The following is a 27,465-nucleotide window of genomic DNA, read 5'->3' on the forward strand; positions in this document are numbered from 1 at the left end:
AATGGGTGGAAACTGATCAAGGAAAGAAGCAACTTAGAACTAAGGAGAAATTTCCTGACAGTTAGAACAATTAATAAGTGGAACGACTTGCCTTCAGAAGTTGTGAATGCTCCAACACTGGAAATTTTTAAGAAAATGTTGGATAACCATCTGACTGAGATGGTGTAGGGTTTCCTGCCTGGGCAGGGGGTTGGACTAGAAGGCCTCCAAGGTCCCTTCCAACTCTGATGTTATATTATATTATATTATATTTTTAGTGTTGAATTACATCAATTGTGTGTGCACACATATCTCAGGGTACATGTACGGATATATGTTTGCATATCTATATGAACAGAATGCACACTGTAAAAATCTTTTGAGTGCTTGCCATGGAGAATCAATTGTGAACCATAACCCTCTTTCTTATCAAGCAGAAATGTGAAGTCTATAATACAAAGAACAAGTAAAAAGATAGATAACTTACAATCAATTCAGTCAAGATCTTGCCTTTCTTGTATTTGGAAACCCTTTCATTCTTGATAACAAGATGTACAGAAAGACGTTTGCTAATCCTTTGCTATTGTCAGGCCTGGAAGCCATCTTTTGCATTGGATCTTCAGGCCTGCCACATTTACTGCTGTGGAAAACTGGGAGGGAGGGATTGTATGGAGCAAAGTCATAATAGCATTCCTTTCTCAGAGAGTCAAGGACATTTGCCTGCACCTGTAGGGCTGTGACTGGGAGGCATCTCCAGTTGGGATGGTGTTTTGATTGGACCATATGATGGACATCTGGGTGCTGGGCAGAAACTTGGACTTTCTTTTGGGTAGGGAAAACCTGGAAACTTTAAGATTCGGGTTTTCTCAGGTGTGCCAATATGACATCTCTAATAAAATGGAACTTTGAGGAACTTCAAGCCTTGGAGTCTTTTTTCATTGGGGATGTTACTTGGAACCCTGGCAGCTATGGCTTTTCTTATCAGTTTCTCAATGATCACTGAAGCACTGGCATGAGAGTTGTTGCTGGGAAGATAGAGACCATAGTGGTCCTTTTAATTTCAGATAATATTTTAAAATTCAAAATTAGCTGCTTGAACATTAGCCGGCATATTGAAGCTGCCCTACTAATGGACAAAATGATTGTTCTGGAAAAACCAGAATATGTGCTAAAACAGTATCTCTAGACCAGTGGCCCCCAACCTTTTGGGCACCAGAAACCAGTTACATGGAGAGAGGTTTTTCCACGGACCAGAAGGGATGTGGATTTGTGTGCTGCCTGCATCCTCTGGGTGGGGCTTTGCTTGTTCACATGGCCCAGAGGTTGGGGACCCCTGGACTAGACCAGGGCTGTAACGGGAGTGCAGTGATGCTAAATAGTTTTAAGGAAAGAATGTACTCCCTGTCCTGGGTATATTTAGATGGGCTTGGATAGTGCAAAATGAAATAGCAAACAAATTACAAAGTTGGGAGTCAACTTCCTTTCTGAGACAATGTTGATGAGATCGAAGTGGTGCTTTCAGTATCTTTTATACTCGTAATAAAATCAATAAACAGGAGGGATTGCAAAGTAAACTGAAGTAGTAACTTTTTATAGAAGTGAAAGACAAATGCAGGGTGCAAAATGCAGGCTTGGTGATTTCTGGTGTGCAGTTATTTGTGTTTCCAGAATTTTTCAACAAAGAAGACAAGTAAGCTGCAGAAAGATGGGGAAAGGAAACAAGGCTAAAATTCATGTCATAAGTGTGCATTTTCTTGTAGGAGTGTGAAAACTATATAAATTAGACTGTCAGGACTTTCCCAACAATTTCAGTACTTTAGGAAAAATGTTCAAAGTCCAAAATAGTGAAAGGATGTTAATCTGTCTATGATGGGCGGATGAACTGCAATACATAGATGCATGAAAAGAGATAAAATCACGAACATTTTAAAAACATTGCACTTCCCAACAGTAATGAAGAAACAGCAACTTTGTCATATTTTTTTATTTTACAAAACTTTCCTAAAATGCTCTTCTTTGGATATTGTCTGAATATTTGTTCAATATCCAGAAATACTTTGAAAAATAAAATATATTACTTGCTTTTCTGATTTTAACATTGTTTCCGTATCTTTCAAATCCCTTTTATTCTTAATTCAGTACTTACCTCTCCATATCAAGGACCCTTAATTCATATTCATTAGTGGTATCGTTCTTTTAGGCTTTTGAAGAATTTCACAAGTTTTTTTTGAAAAATATATTGTCATTTTATATTTATTTATAGAAAATTTATATTGCCACCTACTTGCACATGGCGACCCAAGGTAGCTTACTATATATGAGCGTGTGTGTGTGTGTGTGTGTGTGTGTGTGTGTATGTATATGTATATATGTATATACACACATACACACATTATATCTATTGCAATTATTATTGTTATTCTTTTTATTTATGCTTTTTAAAAAAAAGTTGTATTGATTTCTACACTCCCCAAAGAATGACATTTATTGGGTAATTTAGAAATATAATATATAAATAAGTGTGCCCCCTCCTCTATGTCTTTCTTCTTTTTTCCCTTTTCCTGTTACAGGTATTCCTTGACTTATGACCATACTGGAGCCTAGCCATTTTGTTCATAAGTTGTGATGGTTGCAAAGCAAGTTGCCATATGACAGGACCCAATTTTGCAACCTTTTTTTGTGACAGTTGTTAAGTAAATGCCATGGTTATTAAGTGAACTAGGAGGCATTTTTTTTGCTGGAAACTGGAAGTAAATGCCAGTTTTTGACAAAAAAACATAAATTGCGGTCATGTGAGCACAGGGCGCTGCAAAGAGCTATACACGCAGTCTGGTTGCTGAGTGTCCAAAATGCAGTCATGTGTCTGCAGGGCAGAGGGTTACATTGGAACTTCGGAATTGGGTGGTAAGTAACTTTTGAGATGTCCAGTATAACTTCAAATGGTCACTAAGCAACCAAAGACTACCTGTATTCATGTCAACCTACATTACAAATATATTGAACTGGAATTCAACTGGAAGAAGTGGATATATTGAACTGGAATTTGTGTGCAGGAAAATGGCTGATGGAATATTCTGTTGCCCCGACCCCTGGTGAATAATCAAACACCCCTTCCCTCATATTTCTTCATGTGTTTCTTTTTTCCTTTTTAATTCTTAGAGAAAATTCTGAATGGAGAAGTAATAAAACCTGAAAGACATTAGATTCAAATGTAAAATTAATTATGATTTATTCAGTCCAAATTGAATACAAATTGTCCCCTTTCATTTTTCATTTATTGGAATGTACATATTATCTACACCGATATTATATGGGAATTGCTTTAATTAGCATGTCAAATGGTTAATGCTGAAAAACATAAATAGCAACATGTCTACTTAAATATGTCTATAAATTACAATTGTATCAGCATTTATCTGACAGTTGTAAAGACAATTCCAGCTAGTGTTTACACAATGTAACCTTTTGGATTGTGTGGGACAAACATCATGCCATCCTGGTAAGAATTTGATTGTGACTATTTTAAGGAGGCACATATTTCGCCATTGCAATGAGAGGCATCTTTAAAGAAAAGAAGAAAAATTATAGAGCAATCAAGAAGATAGTTCTGAGGTCCTTGACTCTTTTGAATATCAGATTTTCTCCATCTGCTTTCTAAGATGACTTTAAAAAATAATTAAAGGCTGTTATTTCCCCAATCTTGGTTATATCGGATTGAAAGTTCCAAAATTTCCAGCATACTGGTTGGGAATTATAGGTAGTTCTCAACTAACAATCACAACTGTGACCAGAATTTCTGTTGCTAAGAAGGCAGTCATCCGTGATTTTACATTTTGTACCACGGTTGTTAAGCAAATTACTGCAGTTGTTATGTGAATCACACTCCCCCCCCACATTGACTTTGTTTGTTGGAAGTCAGCAGGAAAGGTTTCAAATTGTGATTACAGAATCCCATGATGCTGCAGCCATAGTAAATAAATGCCAGTTGCCAAGTGCCAAAATTTTGATCACATGATCATGGAGAGGCTGCAACAGTCATACGTGTGAGGATTAGTTATAAATCACTGTTTTCAATGCTGTTGTAACCAGTGGTGGGTTTTAATTTTTTTTACTACCGGTTCTGTGGGTGTGGCTTGGTGGGCGTGGCATGCCTTGATAGGAGGGGCTTGGTGGGTGGGGCAGGGGAAGGATACTGTAAATCTCCATTCCCTCCTGTTCAGCTGGGACTCGGGAGGCAGAGAATAGATGGGGGCGGGCCAGTCAGAGGTGGTATTTGCCGGTTCTCTGAACAACTCAAAATTTCCACTACCAGTAATCCAGAACTGGTCAGAACCTGCTGAAACCCACCTCAGGTTGTAACTTTGAACAGTCACTAAACAAATGGTTTTAAGTCAAAACCTGCATGTATATAATCTCATGTTTGGAGAGGCTCTGGTTTTGGAACACTGTCCTATTATATTTCACTAAATCCTCAATAGTTATTAGTGTTATTTATATCTGGAAAATACTTGCATATAGTACGTTTTTCTTGCAGAATTTGTCATGCAGTATAATCGCTGCAAGACTCAAATATTTTTGTTATTTCTCTTTAAAAGGTTGACATGTTAATTTTTGCAGTTTGATTCAGATTTTGAACTCTACTCAGATTTTGTAGAAAGGCAGGCCTGAAATATCTCATTATCAAGCATTTATTAATAGGTGCATTTTATATTTCTCTTGAATAATATATTAAACCTGATTACAGATGTGCTATCCTTTTCTTGCCTCCAGACAATGCAGGTTACCTATAAATCTAAAGACAACTGAATATTTTATTCCTTTCTCCTGTGATGATTTGTATAGATATCACTGGATTCCTCCCAAAGGCAGGTGTTTTCTGCACTATTTTGTGGATACTTCAGAATCTGTTTGTAAACTGGTAGTGGTCTTTTGATACTGCTTTTATGAACCATTTTGTGTAATCTTCTCTTGCTTAGCAAATGCATCTGTGAAACAGCAGTATTATGATAACATACGCTGGATTCAGGAAGCCAGAAGACATAATTTGGTATGTAAATCTAACTACAATGATTCTTAATTGGAACACAGTGCCATTATTTCATATTTTTATTCTATTTATTCTTATTATTTTTAATTCGCCATTCTGCCCATAAGATACTCAAGGTGATTGACAATGTTAAAAAATTGCCTTAAAATCACTTCTGGAAAGAACATGTAGCAGTTTTATCATCCCAATTCCATTGCGCAGTGGGGCATCCAATCAAAGTCAAGACCCCTTCACGCTTGTCTGTTGAAGCAATTTTCACATACTGTAATCCATCTCTTTCTATTAATCTCATCTTGACCTACTTCTTGAGCTTAACATTTAAAATGGCTAGCAGGACCCTCATGGTTATTTTTTTATTTTAAAAAAATCTTTTACTCAAAAATCAAATGCCAAGGAGAAGATAAGGATGTTTATATGTAAAATTAGACTTTGTAAATAGAAAAAGTGTGGTCAGAAGGCTGCCATCTCTAGCCTAAACGGTACGAATAGGAGAGAATATTTGTAATTCAAGGTTGAACTATAGAGGTCCTTGGTGCTCTCTGAGTTTTGTGGTTTTCTTGCAGACCCTTCATTACCAAACTAGGTAAAATGTTACCTACTTTGGTAATAAAATAACTGCAAGAAAAACACTAAGCTCAGAGAGCACCAGGGACCTCATAGTAACTCTAAAGCCTTACATGTAAAATGTCCCTGGTTTGAAACCAACAGTATTTTTTCAATTAATATTTTTCTTTCTTTGAGTCACATATTTTTCTAAAGCATTTTTTCATTAAAAAAAGGAATTCGGTAGCTCAGGAAATGAAAATAGCAATGTAAAAGAAACTATTTCTGCTGGGTTTTGAATCAGGAATATTTTGCACATCAGGCAAGGGTTATAACTATTATCCTTGTAAGGAACATCTGTTGTCACAGCATCTGCAGCAGATGTTACAGAGGGAAGATGAAAGAAAGGAATTTCTTTCCAGCAGCAGGGGAATTAATCATAGTAGCTTGAACTCTAGACTGAATACCTTACAAGCATCTCAGTCTGGACAGGATTGTCTTAAAATTGGTTTGAAGTTAAATCAATGAGAACACAGAGTAAGGGTGCCACATAAATATGCCCTATATGTGAATTTTGGATTTTCGTGCTATGGCACACCCTATCATTGGCAAGCAATATTAGACCCTACTAGAATGACAGCTACTGTCTCCTTGCTGAGTTTCAGGCCATAGAATTAGCAGTGTCCTTCAGATATCCTGGGCCTGAGACAATAACATTGCCTCACCAGCTTTAACAATGGTAAAATCAGACTCCGAATCTGTGAGTCTGTTTATTCTCTGGAAGCACTCTGAATACTTAAACTCAAGAATTTGTAAATTAAAAAAATAATTCTGAATACAATTTCATTCTAATTTGCTTTCATTGCAATAAAGTTCTTGTATGATGACTATACCAAAAAAAATCCTTTAGATGAGTCATTTTTAATATTGGGAGCCAATATGCTCATCTTTCCAGAGAAAATGCCTCTAGGACAGGGGTCTCCAACCTTAGCAACTTGAAGACTTGTGGACTTCAACTCCCAGAATTCCTCAGTCAGCAAAGTTGGCTGAGGAATTCTAGGAGTTGGAGTCCACAAGTCTTCAAGTTGCCAAGGTTGGAGAGCCCTGCTCTAGGAGAAAGTCATTATTGCAAGTTTTTGTATATTACGGGCAAGAAAAACTAACTTTTTAGATTCCAGTTCCATCTTTAGTTCTAGATTTTATCTAACAATAATGTAAGACCTAGTAATAAACTTTGAATCTTGATTTTAAATGAGTGGAAAATGGCAAATATATTTAAAAGTAAATGGAGACAAAATCATAGGCAGAAATCCTTAATTACAGAGGATGGATATGTTTAAATTCACTGCTTTCTTCATTAAACAGACAGGCATTGTCTCTGATCCACATCTTGACTGTGGAGATAGCCCATGGATGTTATCGTTATATTATTTCTATATTTTAGGTTGTTGGTTCCCAAGCCAGAATTCTGTATTCTGATCAAAAAGGCCGTGTAGCTATTGCAGTGGCTATTAACAAAGGAATTGCTGAAGGAAGAATTAAGGTACAGTTCTTCTGTGCTTTTATTCAACGTAACCTGTTAATTTTCTTTGACTTGGTAGATTGATTTGGAAATTGAAAAGGTCATACTGAGAGAAATAGAATAGATGATGGGACAAGAATGTTTCTTATAAAAATGCAAACCATGTAAAGTCAATAAATTTCCAGTAAAGTAACAAAGACTGATTGTTTGAAATGAGTGTGACTATAATATAATATTAACCATAGGTTGTAAATATATCCCATGCTGTCAGATTACTGAATAATTTCTTATTGAAAAACCTCACAGTACTTCCTAATTTAATGAAGGGAGGTCTTATGTGCTTCCTGATTCTTTCATTATACAGATGAGGTGCAGAGCCCCAAGACCAAATTCAACCTCTCAATCTACATTTTACAGCTTCTGAAACTATCAGTTTTCAGGTGCATGATTTTCCAGCTTTTCTGGCACTAAAAATGCAAATATCAGATTGCTGATTTCCCTATTCAGGAACTTCACCTGTAACAGAACAATTGATCTCTTCATCTAAATGAACAGAATTATGCCATGGAGTCTGGTTGATTCCACTCTATTTTCCCCCCCCTGTAAACCTGTACTTCTTTTTCAGGCACCAGTTGTTCTTAGTCGAGACCACCATGATGTGAGTGGGGCAGACAGTCCTTACCGAGAAACCTCAAATATCTATGATGGGTCCGCATTTTGTGCAGGTTAGCCGAATAGATTGCAAGTATTTCTAGTAAACAGAATTTCTATATGATGAACAATTACATTTCATGCCTATAACTGGTTCGCCTTTTGACGTAAAGATTTCATTTCCCATAATGGTTGCTTGTAAATCAAACTCCCCCAAAACTGCAGCACCTTGGAGAGTAATCCTGCTGTTAGTTCAGAGCAGACCTTTAATCAGGTACAAGAAGTAGACAGAAAAGGTAATATTAAAACATGGTCAGTGAGAAATTGCATCTTGCAAGATGAGATGCAACAAAGAGTTAAGGGGCTAAAAGGGGGTATTTGAAGCCTGAACTAAGAAAACATTTAGAAGGAAAGAGACATAGGAGTTCTCTGCTGGTGGTCTTTGGGGCAGAAGGAAACCAGGAAAAAGAGGGACCAGATTAGAATGGGATATTTTGAATCCAAGAGTATTCCAGACTGTAACATTTTGTAATAGGGATCAAATTATGTCTTAATTATGTGTAATCTGAACCTGAGACGCAAGATAGTTCTGGAATGGCCAAATATAACAGAAAGCAAAATGCATTTCAAAAGGAGAAATTTCAAACAATAGCAATAGCTTTTAAGTTTATATAGTGCACCGTAGTGTTTTACAGCACTCTCTGGGCAGTTTACAATGTAAGCATTATTTGCATATTGTCCCCAACAATCTGGGTCCTCATTTTATCAACCTCAGAAGGATGAAAGGCTGTCAACCTCGAGCCCCATCACGATCGAACTCTGGGCTATGAGCAGAGTTTGCTGCAGTACTGAAGTTTAACTACAGTAACACTAGGGCTCACAACTCACTTTTCCCACTTCTAGTTGTCTAACTGTACCTCCTGGAAATCTCAGATGGTAGCCCTGCCCTCTTTTTGCATTTGCTTATCCCAGGCAGAACTACTGATTTAAATAGATCCTGGTTTTATTCCAATATAAATTTCAAACCAAGTTTGTCTCTCTTGAATGAACAGCGATAATATTTTTTAGATTAGCACAATCACTGCAGTGAATAGTTTGTGACATTCAGGATAGCAAAATCTCAAAGTGAAGTTATGTTCCTACTTCCTGATAATCCTTCAGGATTTAAATATATTTTTTTTGGTCACTTTATTTTCATATTGACTATGTTGTTATGAAAACTTTTGAGCTGGTTTGGTGTAGTGGTTAAGACATAAAGGCTAGAAACAGAGAGACTGTGAGTTCTAGCAGGCATAAGAAAGGCTGAGTGCCAAAGAATTGAGGCCTTTGAACTCTGGTGCTGGAGAAGACTCCTGCGAGTCCCTTGGACTGCAAGGTGATCAAACCGGTCAGTCCTAGAGGAGATCAACCCTGACTGCTCTTTAGAAGGCTAGATCCTGAAGATGAAACTGAAATACTTTGGCCACCTAATGAGAAAGAAGGACTCACTGGAGAAGAGCATAATGCTGGGAAAGATTGGGGGCAAAGGAAGAAAGGGATGACAGAGAATGAGGTGGCTGGATGGAGTCACTGAAGCAGTAGGCATGAGCTTAAATGGACTCCAGAGGATGGTAGAAGACAGGAAGGCCTGGAGGAATGTTGTCCATGGGATCGCGATGGGTTGGACACGACTTCGCAACTAACAACAACAAAGCAGGCACAAAACCAGCTGGCTGACCTTGGGCCAGTCACTTTCTCTCAGCCTTAGGAAAAAGGCAATGGCAAAGCACTTCTGAACAACCTTGCCAAGAACATTGCAGGGAGATGTCCAAACAGTCTCTGAGATTTGGATTTGATTGAACAGAAGAAAAAAAGGGAGGGCATGTTTAACATCTGCTTCTCTGGCTTAGTAATGCTCTGACAATGCATGTAGGGTGAGAGTGGTAATAGATATATTAAAAAAACCCACGATGGTGGTCACAATCAAAACCCCACCTTTTCACGCAGATTACATCCATTCATGTACAAAATGGGTAGGTCTTCAATCATGCTGTCATGACTGCCAACTTGCAGTTTTTGACACCCCCACTGGCTCCAGAGTTCTTTATTGAACCTTCCCATCATGATGCTTCTAGTAGCCAGCACAGCTTGCATATGATGGAAACCCCATTTAAACATCCAGCTATTAACTGGTAAGCAGTGGAGAAAGATTTTTTTAAAAATTTGCATTCATTTGAGCTCAGGCTAAATAGGGTGTTTTAATTCTAAACGACTAATTCAGATAAATGCAAGAGAGATTTGGGAGAGGCGAAAGGTCTTGTGGACTCATTTTTGTTTGTATCAGTGGACATGGAAGATTTATTTATTTTCCGGATTTGTATCTACAGGAGCTTCTCAGGGTCCTGTTTTCTCAGAAGGGAAGTCCTATAGACTTCAGATTTTTTTTAAAAAATGCAAGAGAAACAGCAATACCTGAATAGAGCTCATGAAGTGTTGAAACAAAACCTTTGTCCCGCATCCCCCAATTCTTGAAAGAAATATATTTTCTTTTACCATTGAATTCTGTTGTCATGTCTTTCTTTTTCTTCCCTAACAGATATGGCTGTTCAGAATTTTGTAGGAGATGCATTTAGAGGAGCAACCTGGGTTGCCTTACACAACGGTGGTGGTGTTGGCTGGTAAGGAGATTTTGCCCTTAAAGAGAAAAAAAGATGAGCAATGGAAGCCATAGGCAGATGGAAAGATATATGGTGCTGCAGCTATTCATTGTAAGAAAATGAAGTTTTGCTGAGGAGATATGGTTTACTTCTCTAAATGTGTTCTACAGCAATACCACACGCCTCCCACCGACCCGTACGCTCCCATAGAGAGGGACTTCTCAGGGTGCCGTCCGCCAAACAATGTCGGCTGGCGGCCCCCAGGGGAAGGGCCTTCTCTGTGGGGGCTCCCACACTCTGGAACGAGCTTCCCCCGGGTTTACGCCAAATACCCGACCTTCGGACATTTCGTCACGAACTCAAGACTCATCTTTTATCTGGGCTGGCTTAAATTGGGATTTTAATGTTAAATTTATTAATTTTAAACGGGGTTTTTTAGTATGGTAAATTTTAATCATTGGGCTAATTTAAATAAGTTTTTTAAATCGTATTTTAAACTTGTATATTGTATTGTAGGTTTTATTATGCCTGTACACCGCCCTGAGTCCTTCGGGAGAAGGGCGGTATAAAAATCAAATAAAATAAATAAATAAATAAATAAATAAATACTGAATTTTATCTCCCACCATCCCCAAGCAATAGGAGAAGGTAGGCTACTTCATGAAATATGTCTCTTTTCCCAGTCCTGGCAGTACTTCTTTGATTATTATTTTTTGCAGAACAACTGATGGTTACATTTTTGTTATTTTCTTTTATTTAGCGAATTTATCTTTGATCTTCACTGTTTCTTAGGAAACCCAAAAGTTCTCTTGTGCATACTGGCTTTAGGGTGGAAAGACAAATTAAAATATAATAAAATACTTGTAAATACTGAACAATTGTTAAACATGAAAGTTATACATGTTCTGGGCTTTGAATTACCTCAGGTTAATATGTTTACTGGTGAAATGATTGTAGAATCTTCATTCAGCCAATGGCTTCTTTGATTACTGATTATGTTTCAACTATATCCAACCTTTCAGAATGATATGTGAAAGGATCATTTTTAAAACTATCAACTTCACTTAATTAGGAGAATGCCCATCTACTAATATGGGTGTCTGGACAATATACACTGAATACCTCCTTCCCCCCTCTTTTTCCCCTCTCCTCTCCTCTCCATAGGTCACTTTAGCTATCTCTTAAGTATTTAATTATTTTTTCATTTAATTATTTTCTAGTATCCCATGTTATTTAGGCAGTGACCATTGTTTCCATTTGGAAACTTCAATTTATGAAGCAAAAAACAGGTTTCCTTAAGGTGTATAGGTGTATTAAATTAGCATTCACTTCTAATTCTGTTTTCTGGTATCGGCCTTCAAAGTGTCTGTACATTTAGACTCCCGTCAAACAACATTTATATCTGTGATCTTTGGACTTCAATATAGCATTCCCATATGCTAAAGGCAGCAGGATTTGCTGACATAAAACAAATCAGGTGTGAAGCCATCTTTTTTCCCCCCACTTCTGCTCCTAATTGTTTTTAGTGTGTGTTTTTTTAAAGAGCATAAGGGGAAGAAGTCATTCAAACTTTTGGTCATTCTGAGCTCATCACATCTGCCATTTAGCAGCAGTGGTCTCTCCAGGGGACCTCCAAATAAAAATTTGAGGCCTTACTGGGTGGGTTATGCATTAGGCCTCCAAAGATGAGAAGAGCAGCCTACTGTGTTTTGAAGGACATAAATAATAATAAAATACATTAAAAACACATCTGCTTCCTCCCTAACAAGTCCATTAAGCCCAAGGACTAAGAGGACTTGTAAAAGCTACAACTCAGTCCCCCTGCCTTGCTGCAGCTGTAAGAGACTTTTAAATGTCACGTGGATGTCACCAGTAGTGACAGGGCCAAACAAATGTGGGCTGTGTTTGGAGGCTTAATAAGATTTAAAGGTAGAATTGAGAAGAATGAGAAAGAAGCAGACATTCCCATTCTTACTCTTGAAAATCATGCAGCTCCCCCACAAAGAGTATTTGCCAAACTCTGACAGTACAATTTTGTTTAATTCTTTCATAATTTCTTTAGAGCAGTTATGGGGGAATAGGAATGATTTTCTGTTCTCTTTCCAGGCTTTATGTTTGAAAGGAACAAAAGTTGGAAATACTCTACAGCTGGAAACTGGGCAGTCTATTGCTCAATTTCAATGAGATGACCTTTAGGTGCTTGGGACCATATACACGAGTTGCCTATCCTTGCTTTAGAAAACAGACGTGTTAGTTAAAGTACTTCCACAGAGTTTTTCAATTCCTTGGACTATTTTGATTCCAGGATCCAAGCTGGGTCAGTCCAGGGGTTTCATCTTCCAAGCTTTCAGATTCATGCTGGAGCTTTAGGAAACTTGTCTCTAGCAGAGCGTGTGCTGTTCACACACAAGCACTATAAATACCACACAGGGAAAAGCACACACTCTGCTAGGGAGAAGTTCTCTGAAGTGTCCAATAGCTTGAAAGACAAAACCTCTGGTCCCAGTGACCTATCCAGATTGGATCCTGCAACATTATCCTTGCCTTCATTCATATTTTGATTCCATTTGATTCCATAGAGAGCTGACTTCTTGCAATAAATGGTAATTTTATCACAATGAAATAGGATTTCTTTAGGAAGACACTGTTATATATGGTATCAAATCTTTGACTATCTGGCTCAGTATTTGTTACATTAGCTTTCCTCATTAGCTTTTCCCTTGGTGGTGGTTCTGGCAGGAGACAAACACACTAATAGGGTCAAAAGTAATCATTTGTGTTGTTCAGAATCCTTACCCACTTTGTCTCTAAGGCACCTTTGTGTCTCTTGTCTCTATGCCAGAGAAAGTCTGGCAAGGTTTCATCTCATCAAAAATTCCTTCCCTGAGCCAAAAAGGAAAGTAGCAAGGAATTCTGTAACAGAGATGCTTGCTTTTTCAGTGGCCTTTTCTCTGCAGCATCTTTTATGATTAGGTAGGCAATATGAGTGAATCACATGGTGGCGACAGGAAGGGCATCTGGCCAGTAAACACTCAGCTCCATTCAGTTGCCCAGACTCCATTCTGCAAGGGATTATGGAGTCCTTAAATGATGAAGATGATGTGAGAATCATATGGGGTTTTAGCCTTCCCATGATAGCGCTGACTAGGCAGTGTTCATTTACTCCTGTGCAAGACTGGCTCTGCCTTGGATTAAATATAACCAATTTTTGGGTATTTTGCGCTGTGCACATAAATGTGCAAGGACAACAAGCCACTTTATTATTTTGTGATTTAAAAATGTAAATTAGTAAGTATATGACAGCATATTTGGGGGGTGAAAACCAGACAATCACTACACTGCAGCAAATGTGTTTGTAGCTATCCTGGATTATTGCAGCTCAGGTATGCTATAATTATTCTGGGAGCCCTAAACCTAAACCTAAGGGTAGACAAAGTGAGGCTTTTGAACTCCATTTGTGTATGCATGCCCTTGAGCTGTCTCTGAACAATTGCCCCAAACTGTGAGTGTACTTAAAGGCAAGAAACCCACAAAAGCTAAACATACACCATTCCAAATTGATTCATCTAAGCATCCTACCCCCAAAATTGCCTAAAAATCAAGAAATGTTATATTTTTTAAAAAATCCTCTTGCTTTTGCCCATATTTTGCGTAGCTTCTTTTCCAAAAACACCACACTACTAACCAGAGCATATAAAACATTTGCTAGACCAATTCTAGAATACAGCTCGCCTGTTTGGAACCCTCACCACATCTCTGACATCAATACAATTGAACGTGTCCAGAAATATTTTACAAGAAGAGTTCTCCATTCCTCTGAAAACAACAAAATACCTTATCCCACCAGACTTGAAATCCTAGGCTTAGAAAACTTGGAACTCCGTCGCCTTCGACAAGACCTAAGTTTAACTCACAGAATCATCTATTGTAATGTCCTTCCTGTCAAAGACTACTTCAGCTTTAATTGCAATAATACAAGGACAACCAATAGATTTAAACTTAATGTTAACCGCTTTAATCTAGATTGCAGAAAATATGACTTCTGTAACAGAATCATCAGTGCTTGGAATACTTTACCTGACTCTGTGGTCTCTTCCCATAATCCTAAAAGCTTTAACCAAAAACTTTCTACTATTGACCTCACCCCATTCCTAAGAGGACCATAAGGGGCGTGCATAAGCGCACAAACGTGCCTACTGTTCCTGTCCTATTGTTTTTTCTTTTCTTCTTCCTATATATATATATGCTCATACCTCCTAATATTTACTCATATATATGTTTATATGCTATATAATCTTTTTGTATGATGTTGTGACAAAATAAATAAATAAAATAAAATATGCATGACAAGGATCCATCTGTTTCGCACTACCTTTTAAGAAATTTGTTTTCTTCCCTTTATCTCTATTTTATTTATGCTTTAAAATGCATTTTCTCCTGATAATGCAGAAGCAAGAGACTTTATTTCGACTAACATGACTTTCAACAACTAATTTGACATCATCGCGATGGAATTTCAAACCGCTGTGCAATAAACTTAAATAAGTTTGTTTTAAATCGTCTGGACTTTAAGGCAACAGCTACTTAATCTCAGACATGTTGGCATTTTCATGATTTGTCTGAACAAGTACATTTTAGATGGCCCAGTCCTCGGGGGAACTGCAGTAGGCAGGCTCAAAAACCCTTGGCATTCACACTAGGATAACAACTGATCTTGTAGAGTACATTGCACTATATACATTGTAAAACTAATATTGTAAAGATAATAAAATGGTTGCCTCCTTATCCCATATCAAGAATCTCATTTCTTCTCATGTACCTTAAGACATTTTCAACAATGAAGTTACCTAATTTTAGAATGGAAAGCCTCCTTAAAGGTCACCATCTATGTGTTTTGCTGCCCACCCAGAAGGAGAGAGGGGTGTGTGTGAGAGAAGCAGAGGAATAAATCCAGTCAGACTCCTACTCTGTGGGAGAAACTTGCAGTACTAACATTCCCAACAGATGACTTAACAGCACACTTACAGTAATTATACCTAATTTCTCTGGCACATGTAATAGTTATGCTTTTCTAGAACAATAATTCTACTTTTCCACAGATTTGGGGTAATTTAAAAATGAATAGTGTATAATTGATCTAGAGGCCTACAAACTAGCTGGTGATTTAAAGTGTTCCATAATAACTATTCCACAAAGGGCCAGTTTGGTCTATTTATTAAGGTACCAGGCTAGACCGTGAGTTCTGGTCCTGCCATAGCCATAAAAGTTGGCTCGTTGACTTTGGGCCAGTCACTCTCTCTCAGCCCAAACCACTTCACAGGGTTGTTGTTGTGGGTAAAAATAGGAGGAGGAAGGTGCGTTGGATATGTTCATTGCCTTAAGTTATTTGTAAAAATAATAAAGGCAGGATACAAATATATAAGCACACAAATAAAATAAAATAAAATAAAGAAAAATAAAGAAAAATAACTAAAATTGCTAATTCTTCCAATGAGAATTGGGATGTGGGATTCAGGGGAAGAATGAATTAGAAGTTTCTTGGTTCCCAGGCAGCCCCTGGCCAACAGTCCTCAGAAAAGCAAGGAGGTTAAGAAATATATTTTGTTTGAATGGTCCTAAAATGTAGACCCTCTGCCCAATCTCCCTGGGAACTACATCCAGTAATGTAAATTTGGCAGGAAAAATATGGAATGGCTATGCAAGTTATGTGTCTTTTTTCCCTAGTATTGCTTTAACTCTGTTCTATAGCCTTGTTTGGGGTTGTTGTTTTTTGTTGTTGTTATTGTTGTTATTATTACTATTATTCATGTATTTTTATTCATCACAGTTTTAAACCACCCATCTCCCTTACTGAGTCATTCTTGTCCCCATTCTCTGTCCTTCCATCTCTCTGTTTGTCTACACTAGTTTCGATATGCAGATCTTAGTCTTAAGCACCTTCATTCTGCTCTCCTGTTTCCTCAAGTCTTTCTTTTGCTGTCTTTATTAAAACAAAACTCCTTTATTCTTTCTTACATTAGTGCTGGGTTTTCTACCATGGTGCACTCCCCTACCACTTTAACCTTAATAGCCCTGTTTAGGATGGAAATTGGAACTCTTCATTGAAAACTTCACTTCTGGTGAAGAGGATGGCAGATTCCCAGGCTAGAATTCAGCCGGCTGTCAGACTTTGAATTTGACGCAACTTTCCACACACTTAACATCTCCTCTCTAGATAATATCTTTTTGTGTATAATGGAACCATTTTAAACAGTTGATTTCCCTCTGTCCAATACAAAGTGTAAATATTTGTATATATCTACAGCAGTTAATCAGAGCAGCTCTTTCTTCCATTTTATTCACAATTTAATAAATTGTTTGCGTTGTGCTTTTTATCCTTGGAGCTAGAGTTGTTGGTTGGCATACAGATAACCCCCCCCACACACTTCTGTGTATCTGTCTTATTAATGCCACAAAAATGAAGAGCTCTTTTTGTTATTAAACTTGAAGGGGAGAAGTGATCAATGGAGGATTTGGTCTTGTCCTGGATGGTTCAACAGGTGCCAAAGAGCGTGCAAAGATGATGTTGAACTGGGATGTTTCTAATGGGGTAAGTAAAAATAGATCAATTTGAAATTGTTGTACCTTTTAAAAGAAGTGTAAATGAATAGATTTTGTAATGGAACTTAGTAAATTTATTATTTATAGCAAAGATATTTGGGTAGATTTCTTTGCTATGTACCGTATTTTTCACTCCATAAGACACACAAGACCATAAAATGCACCTAGGTTTAGAGGAGAAAAATAAGAAACAAAACTACCACAGATAGGTGTCCTCTCATGCGCCAGCTCTGCCTATTGACTCCTGCACTACGGAAAAGAAACAGAAGAGGGGGGCAATGACAAAGACAGAAGAGGCAGGGTTCAGCACTGTAAAAGGAGTCCCCGCCACGGCCAGGCTGCTATTCACCAAAGGACCAGCACCCTTTCTGCCCACTTTGTGGGTGGGGGGAGTGCGTCTTACGGAGCAAAAAACAATATATTCTAATGATATACAATATATTACATATTTGATGTAATTTGGGGGGGGATCTTCAGGATTTGTTTACTATCTGTATTGGATAATTACAGAATGAGGAACAAACCTTTCAGGACAAAATCCGTATCACTTTCCTTTTTATGGTAAAGGAAGATGACATAGAATTTAAGATGATTCCAGTCGCCCCATCCTGAGGAAGATGCATATACAAATATACCCAAATCTTGTGCAATATTCAGCTTCCCCACCTTGTCATCTTAGGAAGTTTCTTAATTTATTTCCAAATAAAATATATATTTAATTGCAAATGCTTTCATATTTATATTATACAAGCCCATGGCATCATAAACTCTTGCTTATTCCATTTACTGAAAGTTTATAACTTCCAAATTAATTTTTCTGAATTAGAATACTGTGAGAATGTCATTCATGGGGCACAAATACCATTATCTCACAATTCATGCATTCACACCCTGTGCTATCTAAACAGCTTGTGTAGTCATCATATTTCATAACTGCAAGAGTAGGTAAAAGAGTAAAGCATATTGTTGCTGTGATTTTTGACAGTAATTACATTAATCACCAAAATGGCACCAGCTTAGTATCATCTTATCAATTATGAGTTTTCTGGATTCAACATCCTATCAAGCTGGCTCTGCTCCCATACTCCATTATACTAGTCTTGATTTGAGTTCCAAATAGCTTCCAGAAACCAACAATGGTGTGTTAACTAGGCAGTTAATTGATAGCAGCAACAGCAGCAGCTCACTATTTTAAAGAATTTCCATTTGAATCAATCAAAGGAGCTGACTTTGCACAATATAATGACTGGCAGTTAATGAGAGCATTTGAGAAGAAACAAAGTGCCACTAGGGCCTCATTGGTCCCAACTTAAGGCAAAAATGAATTAGTTTTGGTGCCTGCCATTCATCTGTTTCTTCATTGTCAACTGACTAGCTTTTATTATTATTGTATTTATATCCCTTCTTTATTCTGAAAAACTCTGAGTGAGGCACACAGTGTTCATGCGAGTTCCTCTCTCTTTGACTGAGAGAGAGTAACTAACTTACGTCACCCAGCAAATTTTCAGACCTAAGGGAAGACTAGACTGTAGTCTCCTCATTTCTAGTCCAGCACCATTTTTTTTTTCTCTTGGTGGTTATAAACTCATTGGTTAGAACAGGGTTGTCCAAACTTGATAACTTTAAAACATGTGGACTTCAACTCCCAGAATTCTTCAGCCAGCTTTGCTGAAGTTGAAGTTGAAGTCCTCACGTCTTAAAGTTGCCAAGTTTGACCCTGTGGCTCCCGAGGACATGGACAGGTTGCTGGGTAGGTTGAATGCCACCACATGTTTACTGGACCCGTGCCCCTCCTGGTTGGTACTGGCCACTCAGGAGGTGACACGAGGCTGGCTCCAGGCGATTACGAATGCTTCTTTGTTGGAGGGAGTCTTTCCGACCGCCTTGAAAGAGGCGGTGGTGAGGCCCCTCCTCAAGAAGCCTTCCCTGGACCCAGCTGTTTTAGGTAATTATCGTCCGGTCTCCAACCTTCGCTTCGCGGCGAAGGTTGTAGAGAGTATGGTGGCATGTCAGTTTCCCCGGCACCTGGAGGAAACTGTCTATCTAGACCCGTTCCAGTCCGGTTTCCGGCCCGGTTACAGCACGGAGACGGCTTTGGTCGCGTTGGTGGATGATCTCTGGAGGGCCAGGGATAGGGGTTGCTCCTCTGCCCTGGTCCTATTAGACCTCTCAGCGGCTTTTGATACCATCGACCATGGTATCCTGCTGCGCCGGTTGGAGGGATTGGGAGTGGTAGGCACCGTTTATCGGTGGTTCTCCTCCTATCTCTCCGATCGGTCGCAGACAGTGTTGACAGGGGGGCAGAGGTCGGCCCTGAGGCGCCTCACTTGTGGGGTGCCGCAGGGGTCAATTCTCTCGCCCCTTCTGTTCAACATCTATATGAAGCCGTTGGGTGAGATCATCAGTGGCTTCGGTGTGAGGTACCAGCTGTATGCTGATGACACTCAGCTGTACTTTTCCACACCGGGCCACCCCAACGGTTATCAAGTGCTGTCCCGGTGTCTGGAAGCCGTACGGGTCTGGATGGGGAGAAACAGGCTCAAGCTCAATCCCTCCAAGACAGAGTGGCTGTGGATGCCGGCATCCCGGTACAGTCAGCTGAGTCTGCAGCTGACTGTTGGGGGCGAGTCATTGGCCCCAATGGAGAGGGTGCGCAACTTGGGCGTCCTCCTGGATGAATGGCTGTCTTTTGAAGATCATTTGACGGCCGTCTCCAGGAGAGCTTTTTACCAGGTTCGCCTGGTTCGGCAGTTGCGCCCCTTTCTAGACCGGGATGCCCTATGCATGGTCACTCATGCCCTCGTGACATCTCGTCTGGATTACTGCAATGCTCTCTACATGGGGCTCCCCTTGAAGGGCACCCGGAGGCTTCAGTTAGTTCAGAATGCGGCTGCGCGGGTGATAGAGGGAGCCCCTCGTGGCTCCCATGTGACACCTCTCCTGCGCAGACTGCACTGGCTACCTGTGGCCTTCCGGGTGCGCTTCAAGGTTCTGGTAACTATCTTTAAAGCGCTTCATGGCATAGGGCCGGGCTATTTACGGGACTGCCTGCTGCTACCGAATACCTCTCACCGACCTGTGCGCTCTCACAGAGAGAGACTCCTCAGGGTGCCGTCTGCTAGACAGTGTCGTTTGGCGACACCCAGGGGAAGGGCCTTCTTTGTGGGGGCTCCCACCCTCTGGAACGAACTCCCCCCAGGACTTCGTCAACTTCCGGACCTCCGAACCTTCCGCCGCGAGCTTAAAACATATCTATTCATCTGCGCAGGACTGGATTAGATTTTAAATTTATACGGGTTTTAATGGGTTTTATTATTTATATTGTTCTTTTTTAATTATTTGGCTGTGTAGAATAAGTTTTTTAATTGATATTTTATTCTGTATTTATATGTACCTGTTTATTTGCCTGTGAACCGCCCTGAGTCCCTAGGGAGATAGGGCGGTATACAAATACGATAAATAAATAAATAAAATAAATAAAGTTTGGATACCCCTGGGTTAAAACCTAGATAACAAAGTGTAGGTAGCTGGCTATAGCCACAGCTGCTAATTAGGATGGGCAGTAAAAAGAAGAGGGTGAAGAAAACTGTATTTTGAACATATTTGCCTTCGATCCACTCAAACGTAGCAGTGACTCTCAACTCGATTCAGCATTGATTACATCTAGAACAGGGCTGTCAACTTGTGGGCCATGGGCCGGATGCGTCATGTGTTGGCCACGCCCACGCCTGGTTTAGCAAAGGGGGAAAATGTTCCGATACATCACGTGATGTCACGAGTTTGACAACCCTGTTCTAGAATAAGTGTAGACTGGGGATCTCCAACCTTGGGAACTTTAAGATTTGTGGACTTCAACCCCCAGAATTTCTCCATCAGCCATCCTGGCTGAGGAATTCTGGGAGCTGAAGTCCACAAGTCTTAAAGTTGCCACAGTTGGAGACCCCTGGTGTAGACAGAGAGCGCTTTGGGGTATTAATACCATCCTCTATTATGTAACTTCCAAACAATGTAGGTGCTTAAAGGAGTAATTATTATTTTACTCCAGGGAATTGAATTATTTTTTTAAATTTAAAACTAGGGAAGGTTCTGTTATAACCTACTAAAGTTCTCCCAAACTTTATCTTTTTACATCCTTGCTCTGGCATACATACAGTAATCAGAAGAAATATCATTCTATTCCCCAGAATCATTAATCTTGAATTAAACATATGTTAACTTAGCTTGGTGTTTCTCAACCTTAACAACTTTTAAGATGGCTGAGGAATCTTGGGAGTTGAAGTCCACATATCTTTCAGTTGCCAAGGTGGAGAAACAGTGACATAGTTCTTTCCAGCTTGGCAGCTTCAGTGTACCAGGACTGGAATTCCTACACTTTTCAAAGGCCACACTAGATGGGAAATCTGCCAATTGGCACACATCAGAAAAAAGCACCAAGGTCAGGGAAATTTATTATAGCTGAATAATTCAATATGTATGTTTTTCAAATATTGTCTTCAAGCAATATTTGAAAGACAAGTTTGAAAGTATTTAAACAATACTTTCCCAGCCATTGTTTCTAAATTCAGCATTAAGTGATTATATTTTCGATGAAATGCATTCATTGCAGTGCACAAGAAATGACACAAATTAAAATAATACAGTGTGTTACAGAATATATTTGGTGTGCTAATCTTCTAATCTGAAGGAAGTAACCTCGCAAAACATCTTCCTTATACTATGTCAATCTCTAGAAGATACTATGCTGGAACATTTAAATTAGAACTAAAAATATTATTTTTATGATTCAGGGTATTTATTAAACAGTAACACCTCAGATGCTACTGCAAGAGTTTAAAGGAATCACTCAATTTAGAAAAAAATGTTACATGTATTTTTCTTAAAATAATATACGTTTAAATAATTAGCTATCTTATACTTTAAATATTGTATCTACTCATTTTTATTCCATAAATGCAGGTTGCTAGACGTTGCTGGTCTGGTAACAGCAATGCTTATGAAACCATCTGTCAAGCCATGGACAAAGAGAAGAATCTGAAAGTGACACTTCCACATAAGGTGCTAGATGACAGCATCTTGGAACAAGCTCTGAGTTGTTAATTGTACAATCATCGCTTCATTCTGCCTCTTTTGAACCAGGTTCCAACTGCTACTTTTCTCTTGTTCTAGTCCAAAGCTCCCATTCGATGATACAATAAAAGAATGGTTGAATTTTATTTCAGGAATGTAATACTAAAATAAATCCACATTAGTAACATTAGTTTCGGCACATGTTGAACATTAATGCAAGCTTTTCAGATGCAAGTCACCCAGTGATTTCCAGCCTAGGAACTGGTTAATCTTGGTATGCTCTCTAAAATTAGTGCACAAACCCATTGTTATTTGATTAGAAATCCAAGCAGAAAAAGCAACAGGCAACACTTTTTCTACTGCTAATCATAATGTTACTGCTTGCTGCAACTTGGGTTCTTTTTAAGATTTGTGGTGAAAACTCAGCATTGTATTTCGCTGACAACCCTTCTCCTGCCCTCAACTTCACAGCAAAATCGGACTCATGCTGAGGAACGTTCAAAATGCATTTTGAAAAGCCTTGATTTCAATACAGTGTTTTTTGGCTGATTTATATGGAGACTAAGGATATAGAATACATTTGTGTTAACTCCCTAACAATTCAGTCTTGTTGGTTTCCTCTTTGTTATATCTGGGTGAGGAGCAGCTATCGCATGGTCCAACGTTTATTCAGGTTTTTGCTTGTTGCCCATGTTACAGTGTGGAAATTGTCCCAACCAAATTGTAAATTCGCTTTTGAGTGTTATAGTTGGCTTTTATTTTTTTATGACTTGGGACAAAAAACAAACAAACACACCATTCTCCCTTATGAGCCTAGTCAAATTTTAAGGTCATTGGGAGAGGCTGTTATCACAATCTGATCAGAGGTATATCTGAAAGACTCACAAGGAGGACCCTCTTCAATGGCTGTTTACAGGCTTCAGACTTATCTGCTGAGGATGATCAAGATTGATTTCTATTCTTTATCCTTCTACAGTAGGCTTTTCCCCCATATAAGCAATTTCCAGATAAAGTCACCTGGTTTGTCTCTTGGGTGGTGTGATTGTGGTTATTTAAAATAACGTTTTACTTATTTAACCGTGCTTTTCTTACTTGCTCTCTTGTATGCCATCTGTTTCTGGAAAGAAAGGACCAGATGATATTTCTAACTTTTAATATTGTTAATCTTCTTAGCTACAGGTAGTTCTCAACTTACGACCAGAGTTTGGGCTGGAATTTCCATTGCTAAGCAAGATGTTTGTCAAATGAATCATGCCTGATTTTATGGCCATTTTTGCCCTGGTTGTTAAGCAAATCACTACAGCTCTTAAGTGAATCGTGTGGTCGTTAAGAAAATCTGGCTTCTTCATTGATTTTGCTTATTGGAAGCTGGCTGGGAAGTTTGCAAAGTGGTGATCACAGGACTCCAGGATGCTGCAACTATTGTAAATACATGATAGTTGCCAAGTGCCTGGATTTTGATCATGTGACTGTGGGGATGCTGGAACGGTCATAAGTCTGAGGACCAGTTGTAAGTTACTTTTTCAGTACCATTGTAACTTCAAACATTCACGAAACAAATGGTTGTTAAGTTAAGGACTACCTGCACTTGAGAATTCCATATATAAAAAGATTTATAGCACTTAGATTTATATACCATTTCACAGGCTTTACAGCCCTCTCTAAGCAGTTTACAGAGCCAGCCTATTGCCCCCAACAATGTGGGTCTTCAGGTCTTCATTTTACCCACCTCAGAAGGATGGAAGGTTGAGTCAACCTTGAGCCGATGAGATTTGAACTGCTGGCAATCGGCAGTCAGCAGAAGTAGCTTGAAGAATACAATAATTGTGGCTGCTACTTGGAATGGATGATAAAATTATTCTTAACTGCACATGGATATTTTGTTTTTCACTCACATTGCTACAGTAATGGATTCTATTCCAGGCTATCACTGAGATGATGCGTATCTTAAATCATGAAAATAATATCAGAATATTTCTAACTTGGTGCCAAATAATCCCACTGACATTGTTCAACTTCCTGCAAATTTTATATTTTGTATTTACCAGGCATTTAAAAAACTTTCAATTTTATTAGAAAATGATTGCATATACCCTGTTGAATACAGCAACAGTCAACATACAGTATGGGCTGTTGATCTGAGCTCCGAGCTTGGCAATTTGGTTGCAAACATTTCGTCATCATTTGAGGTGACATTCTCGAACGGTGACAAAGTATTTGCAACCAAATTGCCAAGCTCGGAGCACAGACCAACATCCCGACTACCAACCCGAGCGACTTATATTCAAATACATTTCAACAGTCAACATATTTCAGCATCTGACTTGGAAGTTGGTGCCTGCACATTTTAAGGTTGGATACTTTCACTTTAAAAATGTACTGTGGTATATTTAAGGTATGGGATCTTCAGTATTCTTTGTCTGAAGCACAAGATGTTCATTTTCATACCAACATGCCAGATTTATTTCTCGTCATCCTGAATTTACATGAGCATACCGGTTAACTTTCATACCTAGGAGTTAGCCGAGTAACAGACTGCAGTTTGGCTCTGATTTAGACGGGGCGGTGAGACATAGGTTAAAAAGTGATCATGTGAAGAGGGAGCTGGTTAGCATATACTGCATCAGGTAAAGAAAAGCCAGAGATGGATGAAGATTTTTCCTCGCTACTGATTTACAGTGCTCTCCATATGTCCTAGAACAGATAGAAAACTATGAGGTGAAAGTGGCATCATGGGAATATATGAAAAAAAGAGGTTGATAGACATGTTTGTACCGTCATGAAACGCAAGTGGACATGGCCATGATGTGCTGGGATTATTGTTAAAAATGAGATTTACTCTTTGATTTGGAAGCTGAACAAAGTAATTTTAATCTCCTTCAAAAATGTGGTTTTTGCAAGCATTTTGTTCCACAGATCCATGGCAACAATTTAAAAGCTAAATTATAAGTGCATCACTCCTGGTTCATCAGTCTAAGCTAGTTCTACACCAAATCCATTAGCTTGGAGAGTAGTATCAAGTGGAGTGTCATAGGACTCTGGGCTGGGCCCATATTGTTCCACATTTTTATTAATGACTTGGCCAAATAGGAAGTTGGACAGAATCATTTTCTGCTTTGATGATGACACTAACTTAGGATCAGTGGCTAATGCTTTAGAAGAAAAAGAAAAGATTAAAAAAAAAGCCTATATGGGTTGAAACAGTGGGCTGAACAAAATTTAAGGAGAAATATAAATTCCTGCATCAAGAGAAGAATAATGAAAAGCACAAGTATAAGATGGAGGAGGTGTGATTTGGCCAAAGTCCATACCAAAATAATCTGAGTGTTCCAGATGACAAATTTAATATCTGCCAATAAAGTGATATAGCTGTTAAAAGGCAAATGCTATTTTGGAATGTATTAAAAGATGTAGGATCCAGATCACACAAAGTTCCACTCTACTCTTCCTTGGTCAGAGTCTAAAAAGGACATAACTGGAGTAATTTTATAGATCTATCAAGATGACATAACTGGAGTAATTTTATAGAAGATCTACCAAGACAGCAAGGTTAATGGAAAAAAGTACTGTGAGGAAATGGGTATATTTAGCCTGTAGTAGGGAGATATAATAGCATCCTTCTTCTGTCCAAAGTGTTTTTATGCAGAGGAGAGAATAGACTTATGAGTTACTCTGACGACCAAGTCCAGAACCATTGGTTCAAACTACAGGTAGGTAGATTTATTCAGCTATTACAAGGAAATTGCTGACAGTAAAAGCTGTCAACCAGTAGAATAGGCTCTGCTTCATGTAGCAATAGCACTTAGACTTACTATATTTTTCAGAGTATAAGACACATTTCCCCCCTCCCCCAAAAGAGGGTGAAAATTTGGGTGTGTCTTATACACCAAATGTAGCCCCGCCCACCCGTTGGCCCGCACTCTTTGGCCTCTGACTCCCAGCAATTTACCTCCTTGCAGCAAACAGCAAACATCCCATTTCAGCTTCAGCACAGCCTGATTAGCAAAAGAAGTTGATTGTCAGTTGGATCGGCCTCCCGATCCTCAGCTGTTTTAAGCTGCAGGGATTGCTATTGCCTATTGCTGTGTAGGCCTCCGCTGCTTGCTGCAAGGAGGTAATTACTGGGAGGCAGATTTTATTTTCTTGTGCTCTGACTCCCAGCAATTTATCCACCTTGGAAGAATGGAAGTCTGAGTCAACCTTGAGCCTGGTGATATTTGAACTGCCAAATTGCAGGCAACTGGCAGGCAGCAGAAGTAGCCTGCAATACTGCACTCTAACTACTGGACCACCGAGGCTCACATGGTGTAGTCATTATGTTATCTTTCATTAGAGATCTTCAAGTGCTGGGTAGCCATCTATCCAAAATGCTTCAGTAGATCTTGCAAAGAATGGTGATAGTGGCATGAACTAGTGTTGTGTCTTGCCCACCCTCAGAGCAGCCGGGGCCTTCTTACCTGCTCCCGAACACTGAGGAATGTATGCCTCCCGGCCCAAGTCCTGGCTCCATGCCCACACAAACTGCAGAAGAAGGAGCATCTCCCTGCCCCAGCCCTGACTCCATGCCCAGGCAAACGGAGCAGCTAGACCCCTCCCCCTCCTCCACAGCATGTGAGCCTGAGGAGGGTTTATTACCAACAGCTGATTGGAGTAATCCTCGCATCAGAAGATTGGAGAGGCGGAGGCAACAGAAGGAAGGGAGGGGCAGGCCTTAATGAGTGCTGAGTCATGGAGCCACACCCCATGGCCTATATAAAGGAGCTACTTTCTGGCAGTCTCTGAGTCAGGCAAAAGTCAAACTTATCTTGCTGAAGTCACTTACTGGTCTCCTGCCTGCTCTGAGGACTTTGCTAGGACTTTGGGCAGAGCTGCAGAGGCAAGCCTGATTCGGATTTCCCGGACCCAGCCGTCAGCGGAGGAGTGGGACACGACAACTAGATGACCTGTGAAGTCCCTCCAAATTCCGATTCCTTGAAATATTTCCAGTAGGTAGTTATCTTCTTAGTAACTGATAAAGGCAGCCTCAGTTGACATCTTCAACAATATCAACTGGTTATAGGCAAGAGGTTAGAATGAGATGTCACAGGAATAGCCAAGGAAAGCTGGTCATGAGATGAGAGACATGGAGAATTGCAGAACGATGGAACTGGGGGCACACATTTTAGAAAAGTCAACTTTTACCTAGGAAGCATAACATAATGCTTCCTTTCCTGCAATACAAAGTAATGTAGATAGTCCTCATTTAGTAACAATTGGCAACTCAATTATTAAGTGAAGCAGTCACTAAGTGAAACGGCAACTGGGTGATCATATTCCAGCTTTTCTTTGATTTACAGTCCTTCAAAGGTCATAGATGCAAGATTGGCGATAAAGTTACTTTTTCATCACTGTTGTAACTGTGGTGACTAAACAATGTAATT

The 27,465-nt window shown here is 39.3% G+C and overlaps 1 protein-coding gene across 1 annotated transcript in view; it reads left to right on the top strand.

Moving 5' to 3' along the window:
- UROC1 (urocanate hydratase 1) overlaps nt 1-22,611 on the top strand; it is a 59,595-nt gene extending 36,984 nt beyond the window's left edge. Inside the window, exons 13-18 of the mRNA XM_058167821.1 lie at nt 4,956-5,026; nt 7,014-7,112; nt 7,717-7,816; nt 10,318-10,399; nt 16,868-16,967; nt 21,935-22,611. Coding sequence (XP_058023804.1) covers nt 4,956-5,026; nt 7,014-7,112; nt 7,717-7,816; nt 10,318-10,399; nt 16,868-16,967; nt 21,935-22,075 — 593 coding nt within the window. The 3' untranslated portion in view covers nt 22,076-22,611. The remainder of the gene's footprint in view (nt 1-4,955; nt 5,027-7,013; nt 7,113-7,716; nt 7,817-10,317; nt 10,400-16,867; nt 16,968-21,934) is intronic.
- The last annotated feature ends 4,854 nt before the right edge of the window (nt 22,612-27,465 follow it).

The sequence above is a fragment of the Ahaetulla prasina genome, chromosome 2 (assembly GCF_028640845.1).
Source record: "Ahaetulla prasina isolate Xishuangbanna chromosome 2, ASM2864084v1, whole genome shotgun sequence".
In the NCBI taxonomy this organism is placed as follows: Eukaryota; Metazoa; Chordata; class Lepidosauria; order Squamata; family Colubridae; genus Ahaetulla; species Ahaetulla prasina.